Below are 20,622 nucleotides of genomic sequence, written 5' to 3' on the forward strand. Positions count from 1 at the left end.
TAGAAAAAAATCTTCACAAATCCGTTTCAGGTCAGAAAACAAAATCAAATCCGTATGGCGTCGTTCGGAGCACTTTTTGGTCCACACAAAGCAGCTTTGAAAGCAGCTCGCCTGTAAGGGCGGTGCGATGAAGCTTGTAACAAACCATGTCAGCCCATGTGGCCCCATAGGGGGGCCGCGTGGGCGTCTGTTTTTACCTTGAAGAACAAGCAGAAGTAATAGAAAAAAGCCCCACACATGCGAGTCCACACGCTGGCCGATACGCGGTCCGTTCCCTTCCGTTGATGCCGGTTGTCTTTGAACAGCATTAAAGCACACCGGAAGCGCGTGGGAAAGGCGGGGGGCGATCGAAAAGGGGGTTGACATTTGGATCCGTTTGTTGGTACGCCGTGTTTTATTTTTTTTTTTCAAAAGATTCGGCTGCTGCGTGCTTCTTCGAGCTGCACATCCGGCCGAAGCACGTGAAATCGACATGCGATGGAGGGAAGGCGGTACGGGGAGGTTTGTGGATGCAAGAAAACCTTCACAGACCAAGCCCTGCGTGCATACCGTGCGTGTAGGGACACGAGGGCTTTACACAACCGAAAGGAGTGTGTGTGTGTGTAAAAAGTACTCACGCACGCACGTACAAAGAAACGCGGCACCTGCGACGCGGTGAAGGTCTTCCACTAAATGTGAGATATATGTCAGTGGGTAAAGCTGCACCTGAAACTGTGACCTAAGAAACACACTGTACGTCATCGAGCATACGGAGCCCTTTCGAGCGGCACGTTGTCACTTTGGGGTTTTGTGGGATCGCGATCTTGGATCATTGGTTTCCGATTCATAGAACACAAACAAGCACAACCGATTCGCACATTGTGAGATTTCGTTCACGTGAAGCGAAAGGTACGAAATTGACCTGGAAAAACAATATCACGACACATGGTAGGGTTCCCACTTCGAAATAGTTGGCACTAGAAAGATAAACTTCACCAACGGATGAAAATGTGTGGCAAACACAACACCAACCATACACGAAACCCGCGAATTCGCGGACCACCGACAGGATAGAAAATGAAATCGTTTTAAAAACTGCACGGATTTTCAAGCGGGCGCGCGCGTGCGTTCCTCCGAGCGCCGACGAAACCGTTCTGAGGCGGCTCGATCCGATGGCGACGACGACAACGCGGTTTCGCGATCGCGAGATCGCACACTACCACCACCACCATCGTCGACGACACAGCGCTGCTGATCGACAATCGATCAAAAACGACGAGCAGCAAAGGCGCATGGAGGCGATCAGGGTTGACGTGTTGATGGGGCTGAGGGTTGAAGGAGGTTTCCTATTTGGTTTTCCATTTTCCCAACCCCATTTACGACCCGGTTTCCTACGAACTGTAGGCCGTATGGGAAGCATTGCGAGGGAGCACACACGTGGTGTGCATTACTGTCCGCCAAACATCGAATTAATGTTGGTGGTACGAAGAAGGAGAAAGAGTTTTTTAGTAATTTTTCATAAGAGCTTATTGCTTCCATGCGTATAGCGAAATATGTTTGCAAGCACGTTGGTAAAGAACAACACACGAATTATCATACTGCATAGATGTAACAATATAGTAGTAGGGAATACTTAACTAACTGTTTTAGGAAACACTGGTAGGAAAAGCGATTTCCTTCTAATTTACTAAGACAGGGTGGGAACGACAATTTTGTTATAAGGTCAGGCATTTGTCTAAGTTTCTTGGATATTTTTATAGAAGAGTATAAACTAAGGTCAGGCAATAAGGTCTTAGAATATCTTAATTTAACTAACTAACAGCTGAAAGTTTTAAATTTATATCAGTTAGTAACTTAGTGATTACCTAAAACCTCGTTTGACTAATCAATGTATTAAAACAAATAATAAATTTAATTTATTTTGAAAGACAGTTTTCTTTGAAAACTAACCAAAATTCTGTGTTTCATATGATTGCATAATAATATATGGAAATAACATTGATTTTATGGAAAATGAAAGTTGTAGATCATCGTGACGATATGTTTCTTGCTATGTAATAAAAGTACCTCAAATATTACCATTAGTTCAACATTTACGATACATTTATGTGAAGCGTAAAATTGTTTTTTCCACAATTGGAAAACTTTATTTACTAAACACGTATGGCGTTTTGTTATTTCAGAATTTCTTCTACATGTCGATAAATTTCTTTTCTATATGGGCCATTCTATCGGCACCTCCGACTACCGTTTCCCTTTGCTAGTTATCGAAAGACAAATTAATATTCAATTTGTCATGGCATGCAGTTGATCTTCGCTGATAGCGATGATAAATTGCGACCCGATTGTTTCCCTTGATCGAATTTAATTTGCCTATTAATTTGTTACAATGTTCTTTTGCATGTTCTGGCGTATCATCACTTAATAATGAAGTGCGAGTAACATAAAAAAGTGCTTAAACTATTCCAAACGACCGCTCAAACAATTGCACCAGAGAATCGTTTCAAACGTTTCGCTTTCAATTGATAGCAATAAAAGTCCAATTTTTCTCGCTAGCAAAAACCCTAGTTGGCTCCAGAGATGGTTTCAACTATTTGTTCCATTTTTCCTAGCAGCAAACTGGTCCGCTCGTATCGCACAACATCGAAACACTAGCAAAACGGGCCACAATACTGTCCCATGCGGGGGCCATTTGTTTAAATTACACATCAACCCCGCGCCGGCGAAGGCAAACGGTTTGGCCGAACCAAGGAGGCCGTAGTTCAAAAGTTCCGAAAGCCACCCGGCGGCCCGAGGCTCGGGCTGCAACGGGGGAGGCCATAAATATGCATTAGACAGCTCTGCGCCCAATTATAGCCGCTCCAGCACTCGATCGCAAGAGATCGCGAGATCCAAGACGAATTGCTAATTATTATGCTGCCGTGGTCGTGGCGACTTTTCGCATGGCAAGGGATCGGACACAGCAAAACAAAAAAAAAGACGTACTTCACCCCGAAACCATCACGATCCGTGCGTGAGTCTTCTCGGTCGTAGCTTTTCGATGATTTACGCATTTACATTTTAATTGCAGCGATCCGGAGCGATTTATTAATCCAATTCGAAGCCCATGGTGTGACGTCGCCCCGCCTTCACTTAATCAATTGTGGTGGTGTTTTTTTTCAATTTTAAAGGACACCACCGGACACCCGGAGCTACCCCCACCTCTGGCCGCGAAACGGTGGGAAAATGGCGAGGTTTTTGCACCCTCGTGGAGGCCGTCTGTCAACGGGACACTCCGTCCAGTGGCTAATATGTGACGAAGGTGATAGAAGTGAAATTGATCGATTGACAAGTACCAGTTCAAACCCTTTGGCGCGATTGGGGCGGAAGGAGCAGAAACCAATGACTTATGGGTTTGACAATTTGATTGTCGCTACCCGGTAGAAGCCGTCGTCACCTTGGCCGTGAGAAAACGGACGATAATGATGTCCGAGCAAACGTGTCCGTTTTCGCTGTGAGGGGTAATTTTAATAATGACATCGAGTAAAAATACTTGCTTGCTGCTACTTTTGTGGCGTGCAACAACCGCTGACGCGGTCTTGCCCCGGCGAAGAGATTAAAAATAGACCAAAGTAAATTGCAATGCAATGGGTCAATCTCTCATTCCTATTACAAGAGGTAAATTCGTGTATTATTATTTTGAAATCAATTTTTCAAAACTAAAATTAATAACTTAAGGTGTAAATTTTATTCCACTATTATTAGTTGATGTGAATTTTCATAAATTTTCCCGCCTACTACAAATGTTAGAAAGCAAAAAAAGATAGTCTCAACCTTGCCAAAATTAATTGCCTATTTGGGCGACTTCTCGAAAACTCACTGCATCGTTGTTATCGTTCGACTTAAACCGGTGACAGTCACCTCATTTCATTACTTCCAAATGAGGCTATTGAGGTAGAGTTGCAACAACCCCCTTCTACTAAATCTAGGTCAAAGTTAAGCCAGCACCAAAACACAGCGGACGGAGACACAAAAAAACAAAAGGAACCAAAACTGAGAGGCACCAAAATTTTTCCGCAAAATTCCATGCGGACATTTTTCGACACATTTCTGATGTGTCGCCAATTTTTTCCGGTTCGACCGCGGTACGAACTTGTCCAACGGGTTGTGTTTACTATCGCGCGGTGGAAAATGTTTATTTTCGATCGTCGAGGGGAAAACAGGTGTGTTCAAAGGGCCTGTCCCATTGTGTTTACGATATTTGCCCACGTTTACGGTGACGAGGTTCTGAATTGTTATTTTTTATGCTGCGGAAAGCCGATACCCTGCGTAAAATATACCCTTTGTTTCAGCAAGTGTCGTAAAGCAATATTTTGCTTGGAACTGAATTTTCGTTTAAGGATCGGAAACCGCAATCTTTATCTACCGTAAGGACATTCGGCAAGGACACGCAGTATCCTGATGAACTCGTTTCTTATTTACTATATTAGTAACTTGTTAGTATCTCCCATATGGTCTAGTGGCTAGGATATCTGGCTTTCACCCAGAAGGCCCGGGTTCGATTCCCGGTATGGGAAGCAAATTTGCCTTTTTGTTCTCTCATATTCTCAATAAAAAAAACGAACCTTCACTATTCAACAATCGAATGCTTTGTCCTTCCACTTACTTGTGCACTTACAAAAAAATGTAGTTAACCTCAATTTAGTCAACGTCAACCATTCTCATCTGTTTGGTATTTTCCTGTAACAATATTGTGTCATCATATTTAAGTAACGTTAAGCGAATACGGTTTTTTTCTACATTTTGTACAATCACTGTCCAGTATATATTTTCTTGTGTGTATATTCTCAATACATATGCATGTGTTTGAGTGGCTACTTATTCGGCCTGTTTGTTCTGTGATGCAGTGTACGGGTGTCTAGTGATCTTTGAGTTCCGCGCTCGAGGGCATGGTTCCTTGCGCCATTCCGATCTGTGTGTTCTGTCTCTGTTATCAGGGGTCCACAGCTATATCACTATGTGTGTTTTTTGTTGTTGTTGCTCTATACAAATATATACACGGTTACGATTGCCGTTCCAAATTACAATTGTCGTTTGTTTATATCATCAAATTGTTTCCTCGAATTCGTTGGCCTCTGTCGTGTGCAGTTTGTGTCAGTTTCTGTAGTTTTTCTTTGTTTCAAAAATGTATTACTTTACGCACACTTTACGATCCTCAAATAACATTTACCCTTCCAGCTTCCATGCAACGACCGTTCCATGACAGGATCGCCCTTCTTTCCTTTAGTTTTGCCTCAAATTGTTTAATCAGATTAGATTACGACTGTACACAATTTCAATTTGCTTCCAAAACGGTCCCTCCAATCACATCCTTTTTTTTTGTCACACCTTTTCCGCAAATGATACCTCTGTGTGTGGTAAATGTGGCAGTCTACATTTGTGAATTTAATTGTCGAATCACTGAGAGAAGTTATGGATGCGGTTAAATTGGTTGAGCTTCGTTCGTTCGGTTTTTCATTCCGTTTGCAGTATTTACAGGTTAAAAGTATGACAAAAGTATGGCGATTATGGAGAGCTTCGATCGATCGTTGAAGATCGTTTTATCACTGTAAATCGTGTTGAAAAGAAAATCCGCATGAATATAAAGAATGTTGGAAGAATCCCCAAAGCTATCACGTAATTCTGTTAAGATTTCTCCTTCTCCATACTTTCTCGAACATAATCTCGTATCAGGTGTGTAATTGATATTCGATAGTGTCATACTTTTCCACATCCCTCCGAAGCGAATCCATCCGGATCTGTAGTGAGTTATTTTTCATTTATCGCTCCATACGAACTACAATACTACGTTACTTTTCAGTTTTAATTTTATGTCTGTTGTTGTTGTCACTCTTGCTTTGGTTGTTTCTGAAACCGAAAGTGTTCCTTTTTGATGCTCTATGGTTATTTATGCTGCTTTTTTCTGTCATTTTTCGTTTTAAACGAAAAATTTATCTTTCTACTACTTTATTCATATTGTATATTACTGTCATCGTACTTGGTTGGTTTTTTGATGTACTATTTCGATGGTGGAAAATTTAATTTCGAAAGCATACTTCGGATGAAAACTATGTTGGTTCTATCGAAAATAAACGTGATAATTTGAAGTCTTTTATATGCAGCACTAATTGGATTAAGTTTAGATGTTTCCTTCCACATTCTCACCAGAAAATTGGAACTGAAGTGCTTTTGCTTAGTGTTTCACTGTTTCCCAAAACACGTTTCGTTATGTACGTCGTACTAAGCGCGCGGTATGGGCAATGTTTGTGCCATGGGGTAGTATGGTGTGTGATTTTTATGCCCCATGTAGGTTGTGTAAGTACTAAACTATGTTTTTTATGCATCTCGGCATGGTGATATAGTTTGCCTTTTTCCCAAGTGGTTCCAATATGAGGGCCCATGGGGGTTTCTTTTTCATAATTGCCACACAGGTTAGCTACGCTTTTACTAGGCAAGTACAATTTTATATGGTTTATATACCTTGCCCGATGACGTTAACCCTACAACATTATACAGAGTACTGATGGGAAGGTTTATTGTATTTTCCTCAGTGTGGTAACACGTATGCTGCGGGGTTGCATTATAAGTGTGTTTGGCGCGACGGCATCCACATGCGTATCATGAAATAGATATATAGCACAAATTCAAACATCAACACTCAGAAAAAACGCCAATATCACACAAGCGGAATGATAATTTGTTTTGGAATTTTTTGCACACTTCAAATTTCGAATAACGTTAGCTTCTAATTTTCATCATCATAGATTTTGTTTTGTCTTCAATTTAACAGTTTTTTCCTTGTTTTTTTGTCTCACATCGGAAAGGGGTTAGTTTTTGCTTGTTCACTCCACGCTTATATGTTAATTATTGTGACTGCCTGCCTCTCCATACTTGTGGAAGGTGATTTATACGGCTTGCGCGTTCTAAATGCATCCCATCTGGCACAATTCGTCGCAACACTTCGTATCACCGCGATCAAATAGTTCTCCGACGGTCCGATTCCATCCTCCATTTTTTCGATGTATCGTCGAAGACGAACAAAATGTTGCTCCGTAGGATGCAGTGTTATTGTTCAAATGAGAGTTTCTGTTCTTCACTTTTAAATGGCCAGCATTTAAATGTTCGTTTTGTTCGGCCTTTTGACCAAACAAACGTGATCCCGAGACAGTTTCAAAAGTGTTCTATTTCTCGTACACTCGAGCAATGGCGAATGCAATTTCTGAACTGTTTTTCATTTTAAACTGTTCTCTCCTTATGTCCTTGCGGTTATAGTGGTTGCTCTGTATGTAAGGCAATTTACAACACGCACGCATAACACACATAGAATTATGTTACTATAGTTTTCGTTTGTTTGTTCCTCCTAATTGAATATTGGTATCGTTAACATTGAGTAACAATTGTACGTTTTGTATCAAAGTACTTTAATAATTTCTAATTACCGTGTGTTTATGTGAGTGTGTGTCTACGAATGGTGTGTTGCTTCCGAATCAATTCATCGTTTTCCCCATCCCAAAAACATTTTAATTTTCCATCCAAGGTTCATCCACGGGGATTCCGGTTCGGTGCCATTGGTCGCAGTTTGATGGCTTCTGCCGTGTTGAAGTTTTCTGTACGTGTTGGAAAAAGGATCGTAAACATTTTTTCTATCTCTGAAGCGTATGAAAAAGTGAACAGCCCGCATGTATGTATATATGTATGTATGTATGTGTGTATGTGGGAGAAGTGTGAGGAAAAACAGAAAAAAAAACAAACTACACCAAAATAAAACAAGCTTAAAATGAAATTGTTGGACAAAACCATACCGTCATCATGTAACATAAAAGTAAAGTGAAGTTCACGAAAGGAATGAACTTAGAAATCCAAAATAAAATGTTTACAAATAAAGAAATAAACTCAAATGTTTGTTTCGTTTTTCTATTTATGTTCATGTCTTCTCTTTTTTTCTGTCTCTTTCTCTCTCTTGATCTCGTTCTTCAGTGTATCTTCTCTTGTTTTCCATTCCTATCCTATTTGCGAATGCCTTTAGTTTTTATGTTTTTTTTTTGCATTAATTTGGGCACGCAAAAATTGCTTCAACTACGTTCGCTCGCTTATCAAATATACACGTTCTTAAATCCTATCGGGGCTACACATTCTGCCGCGCAGTTTTGCCTTCTGTCTGCCTTTGTTTGTCTACATACATCCTTAGCCTTGTCCTTTACATCTAAATCAGTGCTTACGACATTGTCCCCCGAAACAACAGTGAATCGCCACTCGCGCCGGGGAGCAAAGGGTGGAGTGTTTGTGTGGTTTGGATAGTGGTATTTTAGCATGCTTTCGTTGCACATCGGAAGGATTCAAGAGAGCCACCGATTGCCTCTTTCAATCGGCGTGTATAAGTGTTCGACTCTTCTCGTGACGTTACCGGACGCATAATACCCTTATTAGACGAGGAATGTATCTGTCATATTTTTCCAGAAGTTATCTGCCAAACGCGCTTGACAGATACATTCCTTCCTCAAAATCGGAATCAGGCATGACCGGTTCCGATTTCCTTCGACTGGAATTTATACGTCAAAGTGGCGATTTGTTTACTTTTTGCTTTGTTGTTTGCAACGGATTTTGTTCGTTACTCTAGGATGAACAATACGCTAAAATCAAACATGAAAATGATCAAATAACTGCAAAACCCATTTTGTGGAACTTTGCGTTATTACACAAGCGAACATCATTTATATGTCAAACGCCCTGCCAGAGCCTACTTTGACAGTAAAAGGATGGAAAAATATGACAGATACATTCCTCGTCTAATAAGGGTATAAACAGGATAATTTCATTGATAATTTGCAAGTCAAGTGGTTTCTTCCCAGAACAAATGACCACAACCGTTACGTCCGTATTTGCTCGAGCATTTGTATAACGGTGCAACGCATGCATTTAATCGGTACACATAGATGAAAGTGCTCGTTTCTTGTCAAATTAACTGCATTATTTTCACACATGTCCTCCATAAGCAGCTATCTGCAAACGTGATCTTTCGAAAAAACGACATTCATTTGGACATTCTCAACAATTACAGTACATTTTTGCATCTTCATAAAAAGGTACATTTCCAATGAAACAAATGGTTGTTTGCATGCCTCAGTCGCAAGTGGTTCCTCAACATAGCCATGTGGCGTTTTCAAAGAGTGTACTTAGGTACTTACTTACTCAAATGACCCCACAAACACAATGCCGCCTTAATTAACATCGTATGCTTATCTGATCTCTACGACACATGTGCACCCTTTGTTTAAGCTCAACGATCGTCCTCTTTGGACTATGATTCTGTCCAGTGAGCTATCCGTTCAATGGTGTTAAGGCTAAGAAACTTACACAAGCTGAGTGAAAGATGCCACTTCGACCGGGAGCTTTAAAACGGTTTTACCATAGGGTTTTTCCAAATGTAAAATTGAGAAGAAAACCAAAAGATTACTCATCTGCTTCTTTATCTGATGAGTTGCGACCAAACAAAAAATTTACTAAAACAGAATGGCTGCTAGTTTTACATAAGAGACATGCACAAGCATAGCTTGAACGCAGCTTGTTGGTTGGTGTCTCCGCTAATGGTGTCTAGGGAATTATGAAAACTCACGCAGCCAACAGTACGCAGCCACGGCAAACACGATTTTCTGCAAAATAACATCCTGTTGGCGTGCGATTGCCAGCAAACGTCCATCCGTCGGGTACATCCAGCATGAACCCTTTTGTTCTTTTTACGTGACTTTTCCTAGTTTTGTCCTTAAATCATGGCTATTGGGCCATTTTGGCCACGCCAACGCACGGTTAATTTTCAGTTCTATGCTGCCTTTCTGCCCTGACTGACAAAATCGTTTACTATCGCTGTTGTTCTCTTTCAATTATCTATCTTTATCACTTTCCCAAACGAGAACAAATTATTCAAATAGTCAGTCCAAACCAGGATACGACACGAACCAATTTGATAACCTCTTCGATTTCTAACGTTCTCTTGTTTCCTTCGTCGGTAATACAGCTAACGATTGCTTAACCATAATTTTCTTATTTTAGGAAAATTTGTTAAGCAAATAGAAGCCTTTTGACCACCTTCATAAAACCCCTTGCTTGCTAACACAACTTTACTTCTCCATCGAGCAACAGCATCATCATTGACTTCTCTCCTTGTGGGTCATAACGTTCTCTGGCTTTCTTTTTTTTTCTCCCAACGGCAGTGCCAAGTCCGTTTAGTCCACTGCGCGATTTATTAGGTCAAGGAAAAGTAATCTAGTATATAATGGATTAATATTTAAAAAAAACTAATTATGAGATCTTATTGAAAGATTTGATTGGTCGTTGCATTTGCATCGTCTTTCCGTGTTTGCAACTATGATTCTTCCTTGCGTTTAACTAAACCTTCGATTCGTTTCCTTTCACTAGGAATATGGTTCGACCTTCCATTTCGATATAAGGGGATATCAAGTATCTTAAATGGAACGATTAGACTAAACGGCTATCCGACCGCGGATAGGCACGCGAATCAGTACTTCACTCTGACATGACTGAACACAATCTGTATGTAGTTTAGTTCGTATCTGCTCCGTTATGCAGTGGCGGTTATACTCATGTATGATAAAGGGTAGTACGAGCAGTATCGTAAGATGAGGATAGTTCAATAGAGTTCTTTGTGTTCCAGTCCACTTCCTGTCCATTCCCCTATCCCTAACAACCCCTAGTGCTAAAACGTAGACAATTTACTATAAAAAAAAGAACCTACATTAAAGAAAATCATGCCTTTTTCTAGCTGAAATCAATCATGTAAATCTAGAGGGGGTTACTATTTACATTACTTTTTGCGTCCGTTTACCGGTTGGAGCCGGCACTTCGAAGAGCACACCGTACAAGAAAGCGATCAACGGAGAGTATAATCCGGCAGATGCTACCGCTCAAGAACTGGGATGATTGAGTTTACAACTTTTCCGGTTGTAAGTGGCAGTTTGAAAACTATCGCAAATGGTGTCTGTGTCTGTTACTCTGTTATCAGCTGCAAGAATGCTCGTCAAGATATAATCACAAAGGATTGTTGTCCTGTACAAACCTACGGTTGTATAGTATAGTGCTGTTTACGATAGTTCTTGTGCATTCATTGTTTGATGCAGTGTACCAAAATGGAAGGGGAAGAACGTTGGCCGATGATTGCATGAATTGAACCATGGAAATGATTAACCAATGCGGAAGCATTAGCTGCAACAAGCGACTCCGTACGTCGTCTTTCAGACTCATTCGTTCCTGGCGTTCGTAGTTCTTCTAGCGATCACGGCGCTTCCATTTTCTTCGTTAGCGGCAGAATATTCTATCATAAGAGTCGCTTTTGTTGCTCCGTCTTGGTTTGATGGCTTAACAAAAAAAAAAAAAAAAAAAAATACTGTCCCTTCGATGCGCTATGGCAGACGTAAAATAGAAGATGATGCATTCGCCGGACGTTAATTTTTGCTCCTCGTTTCCCGTTACAATTGTTTCACCATATCTCCACCACAAGAGCGTACACGAGGCTAGCGCGAAATTAATTTGGAGATGATATCCGAATGGCTCTCGTTCTAACGGTGTGGGGCAGATTCTTTCCGAACTGCTGTTCTACATGCTTTGTCCAAATAGTGGTGTCCGATTGGTATGGTCTCGTGTGCGCAAGGGGGGTCTTCTCTCTCATCTTAATTTTGGTGTGTCCTACATCATCCCATTTTATGCGGCCATCGCTTCATTATGTCATTCCCACTGGTGCGGTGACGGTGGCAGTTCTGATGAATGGGCTACGGTTGAGCTACACAGTCACGGGAGGGAGAAAAGTTACATGGAAAAAAGAAAGAAAGAAAGAAGAAAACTTATGTCAGATGTTGTGTGGCACGGATCGGGGAGGGGGACGCGTGTTGTCGAACACGATGTGAATATGCGCTTCAATGCACTTTCGGGGAAAAGACTTTGATGAGAAAATAAACATACTAGTAGGTGCGAAATAACATGCCATTGATTCACTGAAGGCAGAAAACAAGAAATAACAAATGCAATTGAACAATTAATCGTTTGGAAAACGCTTAATCGGTAAGATATCTACAACGTGGGTTCTTCATGTCACATGGTAAACTTCTTCTAGGTATTGTTTGTGAAACATATTCGAACAAATACAATTCAATCAACTATTCGCTATCAGTATCATGTCTACAACAGGACTCAAGACGACATTCACTTAAAACAAGCAAGTTAACGAAAGAATTGATAAGAAACAATTTATATAATTCCAATTGCATCCAGTTGTTCTTGTTTCAGCTCATCATAGGCAAGAGACAAAAGGGGAGAGAGAATAGCAAAACAACACAAATGCAATTAGTAAACGCAAGCAGGAAAGTTGGATGCAGAGAGCTGCACGAAGCTCCGGTAAGTTCTTTTGCGTTTAAACCTCAATGCCGTTCTCCGTGCGAGATGGATTACGGATCGGAAAATGGATAAATATGCTACGAGCGACAGACGTTTAGCGGGAAGGTTTTTTGTTTCATATTAGAAGCCAGTCAGTAAGTAGAAGTAAGAACACATTGGTTTATGGGAAATTGTCAAACGCTTAAAATTACAGAATTTTGATAAAAAAACATAATGTATGTATGTGACGAATGTGGAATGTTAGCGCTAAAAGAAAGAGAAGTTGATTTTGGTGTTTGTTTTGTGTATTGGTCAGGGAAAGACCGAATGATTGGTATACTCCGGTGTTATGGTGATGCCTTTGGTTTGCGCAACGTAGCAACAGAAACAAGGAGCATCAATTAAGAGATCTTTAGTTTAACCGAATATGGAGCAAAACATTGCATACAGGGTGAAAGTGTAGCGAGTGCAGTACATAAACAAACAATTATGAAGATGGTGAGATGGAGCGAGAAGCGTTTTCTATACAGGTGATTTAATGTTTGTGTTGAAGGGTATGTGTGTGTATGTGTGTATTTTTATTTTACTATCCATTTATAGGAGTTTTAAAACTCCATTTCGGTTACATTTTGAAATATCTATCAAGGAGTGTTTGTGTTGGGTTTTTTTTCCTAAATGGTATGCCTTATTATATAAACATTTGAATCAAATAGCAAAATTTGTACTGAAATCATGAGCATGGACATAAACTAAACTGTATATGTAACGAACAATGTCAACATCTTGTTGTTGTTGTGCTCCAAGTTTTACCGTGGAGTGTTATCTATGCGTGCCGAAGAGGAGTATCTATGTTGAAAATCGAGCAAAACGGACAAGAGAACTAGTACCATTCTTGTAACCATAAAAACATTTAAAACATACACACACACAATAGGGATAACATCTGGTTATTCGGATGAACACGGTGAATGAAGGAATGCCGGGCTGGGAGTTAGTTGCAATAGTCGTATGAACGTGTTTGCAAAGGCATAAGTAAGTATGAAACGGCCAAAGAACGGGGGGATGCGAATGAGATGAAATTGATAAGCATTAAGGCACGAGTGGAGGACGCGGAAATCGTGGAAATATTATAGGCGGGTATTGGATGATAACAACGGGGTTGCCCGGATGTGAGTCAATAGATGATGAACGGTTCGATCGGAGAGGGAACAGAACAGAGAGACAGAGAGGAACAGCGAGAGAAATAAAGAAAATAAAAAAGAGTGAGCAACAAAAACAAAAAAAGAAACATCTGTAATCACACACACCTATTTGCGAAAAGTCGAAGAATAGCGGAAGGATCTGACGCCCGTTTGTATATCATATACTCCCTCCATCATTTTGCCCACCTCCGTCCGTTGTCTGCCCAGACTAGCGCGAGAATCCACCTTTATCAACAACAACAACCGACAGGCGCAAACAACACGCCATACCACACCGGCATGGGACATTATAGTGACACGGCTCGCCGGTGCCGGAGTATAGTCGTGCACCCGTAGTGAATTCTTATGGCGTGATGGAGCTCGGTCGGGCAAAGAGACGCTGGACGATGGACGCATCGGTACATTCTAAGGTTCCTGCTCGCAAAGAGGACGGCGGTAGCACACGCCGATGTCCGCGCCCTTGCTAGTTTGTGCACTTTTTGCAGCCGGCAGTTACATTTCAGTTCATTTCTTTTTACTTTGCCTCTAGCTCGGAACCAGCTTTTATGCGGAAAGCGAACTGGTTGTGGTGGTTGTGCTGATAGTGGCCCCTGCGGTGGCAATGGAGCGTTTGGTGGGCTAAGGGTGGTGGTGGTGGTGGTGGTGGTTGTGGTGGTGATACTAGCGGCTTCCGAGGTGCATGGCGTGTGACAAATAATGATGGCAATGGTGTGTGCCCAGAGGGCTGCAATGCAATGGAATGCAGCCATAAACTGTTTGTCACCGGATTTCCGGCATAAGCTGTGCTTCCTGATTTTCCAAATATGCTTTTCTCGCTTCTTGCCTTTCTTTAAACCTTCTGCTTGTTCGATTTTCCTCCACCAGTATTTAGCTTTTCTACAGTGCAGTTTGCTGTTTCGTGTTCTCTACGATTACAAGCTACCGTTGTTCATTTTTTACAAACAAATGGTTTCTAACACATTCTCCGTCTACACACTGTCTCTTCATAGAGTCGATGGAGGCGCCCAATGCCCAGTACTTTTATACTTGTTCAAATTGAGTTGATTCTCTTCTCGAATTTGAAGTTTTGTTTTTCACATAAACACACACACACACCAGTCTCCACCGGGTTCTTTGGTGGCGGATGGCCACCTTCCCCCATTACCCGCTGCATCGCTCTTTTCCACCTGCTTGCTACTGATGATGATTGGATGATGGTGATATGTGATGATTATTGCTGTTGTCAAACGAAACACAATGTCAAGAGTGAGTTTCGATAAACGGACGATAGTTGAGAAAGATTAAAAAACAAAGAGGTCAACAGAAAGAGCGAAAGGGACAAAGAGAAACGGGAACGAAAATATGAAAGTGGACAAGGAAAATGGAGATGGTTTGCGAAGTAAAAAAAAACGGAGGGTGGTAACCAACATCACTCTGCCGAGGGTCAGGCGACCACTCGAAGAGGCAAAGAAGGATGGGGAATGGGGCCCGATTCGATTTCACGATTGTTATCAAGAAAATTACTAACATCGAAGGAATGTTTTGAATGACAGAGGAGGTAAGAAGCTTAAATAAAAAAACACCATCAAAGAAGGGGGGAAAATCGGAGGTAAAAAAGCGAACAAAAAGAAGGACTCAAACCTAGAGAAAAATTTGAATAAAAAGAACTTGACTTAATGCGTCAAAAATGTCTTCCCAATTTGCTCGTCTACCATCTCACACTTTCTCTTTTTTCTCGATTTGTAATATTCCACGTTCGTCACTGTATTTTTCATTTTGAGGTTTATCTGTGGCATGACTTGGAGAAAAAAGGAAACCCTTTCCAAGAGAAATGGTAGGGAAATTACTTACAAAAACTGAGATCAATGCCATAAAATTAAATATTAGTACCAAAGGATGTTTCTCAACAACAATTCGGCTTAAGAATCAATTAATTTCGCTAAAGAGAGCTACCGCCTAAGAAGAGGAACGAATTCGCGAAAAATATTAAGGGAAACGCAAAATACAAGCATCCAACCGGTTGTCAATCTTTTGGTTTAACCTCCGAGATAGGATAGAGATGTGGTAAGAGTGGCTGCGCAAGTGAACCGGACAAAAACAAAATCGGATAAAAAACTAATGTGACCGAGATATGATCGTACCAAACTATACGGCACCATTCACTTACCTGGCGAACGACTTGAATGCGGCGCTTTGGGGATTTATACAGAGCGGCACGCGGCCCGTTTGCAACTGCTCGGCGATGAATTTGTGCATTTCCTCTGCGGGATGGAGAAAAGAATGGTTTAGAGATGTCGTTGGGCGCAATGGGGCGATGGGTTTTGCAGCAATTTTTAAATTACCTTTCACCTGCTGCACCGAGGTTAGCTTGCGCTCCCACAGGTCATCGAATGCTTGGGTGGCAGACGGTTCGAACTCGCCCGTGTACTGGCGCATACCGCCGGACGTGGTGTAGCAGCACTTGCACATGCAGGAATGGTAACGCAGCCGACCCTCGTCGACATATGGATGCGCCAGGGCGTCGATAACGGATATTCTTTTATCCTGGGGTTTTCACACGAAGAAAACATCCGAAAAAGAAAGGGGGAGAGAAAAAACAACGTTTGTTTGGTTAGCAAAGTAACTATCTGATTTGTACAGTCTGACAAGAAAGTATCCGTACAGTCATCAATTTCAACTTCAAGCCTAGTTATCTCAGCGACTACGTGACCTAGGACAACCATTTAAACGACATATCGTAGATAAACTTCTATTCTATCCAATGAGGTCTTAACATTTCAAAAAAGTTACTTGTAGGTCACTTTGTTCTATAGAAACCCTAAAAAAGGCTCAAAATCGATGACAAAAAAGTATCCGTACATGATGAGTATTGATGATGTGCCATCGGTACCTGATGTGCCAATATGTTACAATCAATGCCACTTGCCTCAATAATGGCCAGCAAGTGCCAAGGCATCATTTCTACAAGTTTTTTTTTCGAAAGATGCTGGAAATTTGACCCGATTTCTATAATGTTTCTAAAGGGGTCTACTAAGATCAAGATAATGTCCCGTTCATGGTAAATCTAGGCGTCTTTCGACAAATGTTGTACAGAGATCGATTCCGGAGACTTTAGGAGTATCGTCAACACTTGTACGGTCTCATAAAGTGGTAATTCTTGGACAATACATGGTCTATTCTTGGGATCGTTATTTTACTCAGAGAGCATATTATTGAACATTTAAAGTTTAACCTAGCCATGGCTTGTCCAAGTGACAAAATGGGCGAAGTAGACTATGTCCCACGGATGATTCATATTTAATTCAATATTTCCAGTTCGATTAATGGTCTTAATGGAACACCATAACACAAACTCTCAACTACTGTGTTTTATAGTTGGAACAACGTTGCTCGTAATGATGGTTGAGTTCGACGTCTGGTGTCTATTGTTACTCGTTTTTTGGCCAAAATTGCTAAATTTTGTTTGTATATAGTGTATAAAACACTGAGCCTACACGCCAATGGCATCAAAATACAGCGATTTGCAAATCACCAGTCTTTCTTATTCTTTCCTAGGAAATGACAAGTTTGCAACTTACAATAATGCAATGTAATTGTTATTTACAAAAAATCTTCTTAAGAGTTGAAATCCAAATCATATGATTTATGCACTAGACACTTCGTTCGTCATGTTTGAGGACTCGAAGTATGGAGAACTTAATAGCTTTTCGAGCAATCACCCTCCCATAGCGATTGAGTAACCAAGAAAGGTGTCTGTTTGCAGGGTTTAGTCTAGTTGCATCCTGGTTAATTCGACGAATTATAAGTTCCTGAGACTTAGCATGAGATTTTTCACAGGATTCATAAACTTGCCAAGTTGGGTTCCCTTTACATCACAAGAAAAAGATAGTTCTCTATCGGTTGCAGCTGTTTGTCTAGTTTCACCGGCCATTTCACGTTAAAATATAAAAATAATAGATATAAAATTGTTGCCGCCATACTTTTAGACACTTGATAACTCTAAATAATGACTAGGCTGATATTTTGACTACTAGAACCTCACCAAACCGGTGTTTTTGGTCAAGAAAGTCGGGTGTACGAATACTTTTTTGTCATCGATTTTGAGCCTTTTTTTGGGTTTCTATAGAACAAAGTGACCTACAAGTAACTTTTTCGAAATGTTAAGACCTCATTGGATAGAATAGAAGTTTATCTACGAGATGTCGTTTAAATGATTGTCCTAGGTCACGTAGTCGCTGAGATAACTAGGCTTGAAGTTGAAATTGGTGACTGTACGGATACGGATACAGACTGTATATCTCAGCAAGAAACTCCTCCATACAGTAAGAAATCGAAATACGAGTCTCGAAAAGAAACATTATACTGTGAAACACCTTTATCTTGCTTGCTTTTAAAACACTACGAACCATGCACGTGATAATGCTGAATTGATAACGAGCTCGTGATAAGTGAGTTATTCCTTTTAGAATCGATTGCGCTTCTAATGTACAGAGAAACATGCAGCAGGAGCCCGACCAGCCTACTGTTTGCTGTCAGGCGCATCGGTCATTTCGTGACAAAGCACGTGCACTTGCGAACGGCGTCGCTATGGAGACGAAAAAGCTGTATGTTGCACGCGTCAAACATGGCTGTATGTTGTACGCGTCTATTTTTATGCACTAACGAACACGTTGGAGCAATCCGCGAACCGAGCAAGATGGGGAAAACCCGGAAGTTTCCGTGTGCAAGGATTAACTTCTGTAATAACAATGAACCTGGGTCCCTCCATGTATATTCTACTTCATTCTGTGTGAAAAATGGCTTCCCTATGCTGGGGAGTATTCTCGAAAACCTTTTCACTTAAAAATTGTATAAACTTAAACTTAATCGTAGAAGAACTCTTGAACGAAAATTTGTATAGTGTTTCTTTGCCTGACATTCGTTATCCGTCCCGTCCACTAGCGCCGGTTACATTCCATACGTACCGGATCGAAGACAAGCATTTGACAGAGCAGATGTACGGCTTCGTGTGTGGCATGGGTGCTGAGAGTGTACAGTGCGGACATTGACTGTGGCTTTGGTGCCCTTCGGAGCATGTGGCTTCGGGCGCCTTCGCAAGCGTGTCGCATATCCTCCAGCGACGGCGTACCGAGCAGTTCAGTGATCAGTTCAAGCTGTGAGGGCAGGCACAAGATGAAAAGAGAGAGAGAGAGAGAGAGGGAGCAAGTTAAAACATGTGGACCTCGTACGGTTTAGGGGTGCTGGTGTATCTACCTGCTGGACAGGACTTTGCGCCTGGAAGAGAATGCGCCGGCCGAGCAGCTCGCCGAAGATGCAACCGACCGACCAGACGTCGACGGCGGCGGAGTAGTGGCGGGCGCCCATCAGAATCTCCGGCGCACGGTAGTACTGGGTAACGACCTCCTGCGTCATGTTCTTCGACTGGTCCGGTTCCTCGACGCGCGCCAGCCCGAAATCACAAATCTGTAAGCGAAAACAAAACGTGTGTGTGTGTGTGTGTAAGGCATTGCTTCGATATCGAGCTGCATCGAGCGTGCAGCAAATGGTCGGGCAGTAGCCTACCTTCAGAACGCAGTTACTGTTCACCAGCAGGTTGCCCGGCTTGATGTCCCGATGAAGGATGCGCGCCGAATGGAGGTACTTCAGACCGCGCAAGATTTGGTACAGGAACACTTTGATGTGGTCAGCGGAGAGGTGCTGCGGCGAGACGATGATTTTGTGCAGATCCGACTGAAGCAGTTCCGTAATCACGTAGCTGTTTGTGCGGGGGGTTGGCGCTCAGTTAAGGAACATCAAGTGGCGCAATGGTTTTAAATACATACTCCAACAGAATAGAAAACTACTTCCCAACGTGAACATATTCTACTAAACTATGTGTTCCGGGGGAAACCCGGTGTTTATTTGAGGCAAAAAAGGATTTTTTAATCCACAAGTCTGTAAAGTTTTACTCCTTTTCACCACCCGATCCTATCTCAACCTCAACCATCGTCCCGAGCTGGTGGAACTTTCAGTCTGGCGAAAAGTTTATTTAAACCCTAGTCATTCATCAAGCAGCGCCATTGAAGGGGGTGGCAATCACAGTTGTCTCTTCCCAGTAGTTCGCATAAAATACCACGACACGCTTATTAGAAACCACCGACGTCGGTTGCTCCCGGTCGAGACGTGTTAAGTGATGCTGAAAGTTGCTCTATTTACGTTTTGCTCGTCCTCCGACTAGACGAGACGGGAAAGCGATGTCCTTTCCAGGCACATAAAGTAAAACCAGCGCAAGGTACTTTAGTTGGGGGTATTGCGATGGAATTTTGACATTTTGGCATGTAATCGCGTCGTAACGGACGGGAAAGTGGCAACCAACACCCTTTGGTAGCTTCCGCCCACCGAACAACACACATCACACATCGTAACATCATGCTGAACGGCGATACACAACTTCCTCCTTGCGATAAGCCGCGAGAGGACAGTTTCTTTTCTGCTGACGATTAGTTTATTTTCTCCCGCAAACACTTCCGTTTGGTTATTCGTTAACGGTGTTCGTGCCCGACCGCACATCCCCGGGCTGCCGCGTCCGGAAGTGACAACGAGACGACATGCAGTGGCTTCAAGCCAGAAGGACGTCTCGTCTCGTCGATATGTCTCGCATTTTTTTTTCTCCCAACCCTCTTCTTCAAACGAACCCTTTTCGCTCTCCCACAATCGATGGTGGGAGGGAAATGGCCATCGGTCCGTACCGAACGCACAAGGACAACCGTCGGTTCGTCCGTTCCGGAAGAAGGGCATCCGGGAGTGAGTGCCTGACGTTGGCAGCAAACCATCATCAGGGGCAGGAACGATCGGTTTTACCCCGCTAGACAACAATGGAATGAGGAAACAAAGAAATTTTCCAGACATTTTGATCCATAGCTTTTCCTTCGTCCGCTGGCTTTTCCTCCGTCCATCCCGGTTGTGCTCGAAGGGATGGGAAAACTCCAACTGGCGCTCGGTATTACTTGCTTAATTCATCATCACCCGGCGGTTTGTTTGCAGGGACAACACCAACCTCTCCCATCCACACTAGTGCTAAGTG

At 42.1% G+C, this 20,622-nt stretch overlaps 1 protein-coding gene and 1 non-coding gene across 3 annotated transcripts in view; one reads left to right on the forward strand and one right to left on the reverse strand.

Annotated features, from left to right (window-relative positions):
• Window positions 1-4,463: 4,463 nt before the first annotated feature.
• Trnae-uuc (transfer RNA glutamic acid (anticodon UUC)) lies at window positions 4,464-4,535 on the forward strand. The gene has a single exon. It is a non-coding gene; the product is annotated as a tRNA-Glu (tRNA).
• Window positions 4,536-11,385: 6,850 nt separating this feature from the next.
• LOC131281819 (serine/threonine-protein kinase NLK) overlaps window positions 11,386-20,622 on the reverse strand; it is a 69,092-nt gene continuing 59,855 nt past the window's right edge. Inside the window, exons 4-9 of one of the 2 annotated variants that reach the window (XM_058311173.1) lie at window positions 19,122-19,314; window positions 18,813-19,022; window positions 18,524-18,712; window positions 15,902-16,103; window positions 15,727-15,820; window positions 11,386-11,788 (exon numbers count right to left, since the gene is read on the reverse strand). In XM_058311173.1, the coding sequence (XP_058167156.1) occupies window positions 11,734-11,788; window positions 15,727-15,820; window positions 15,902-16,103; window positions 18,524-18,712; window positions 18,813-19,022; window positions 19,122-19,314 (943 nt within the window). In that variant the 3' untranslated portion in view covers window positions 11,386-11,733. Of the gene's footprint in view, window positions 11,789-14,729; window positions 14,797-15,726; window positions 15,821-15,901; window positions 16,104-18,523; window positions 18,713-18,812; window positions 19,023-19,121; window positions 19,315-20,622 lie in introns of those variants that run through there. The other variant, XM_058311174.1, reaches the window with a different exon arrangement.

This window comes from Anopheles ziemanni, chromosome 2 (genome assembly GCF_943734765.1).
Source record: "Anopheles ziemanni chromosome 2, idAnoZiCoDA_A2_x.2, whole genome shotgun sequence".
NCBI lineage: Eukaryota > Metazoa > Arthropoda > Insecta > Diptera > Culicidae > Anopheles > Anopheles ziemanni.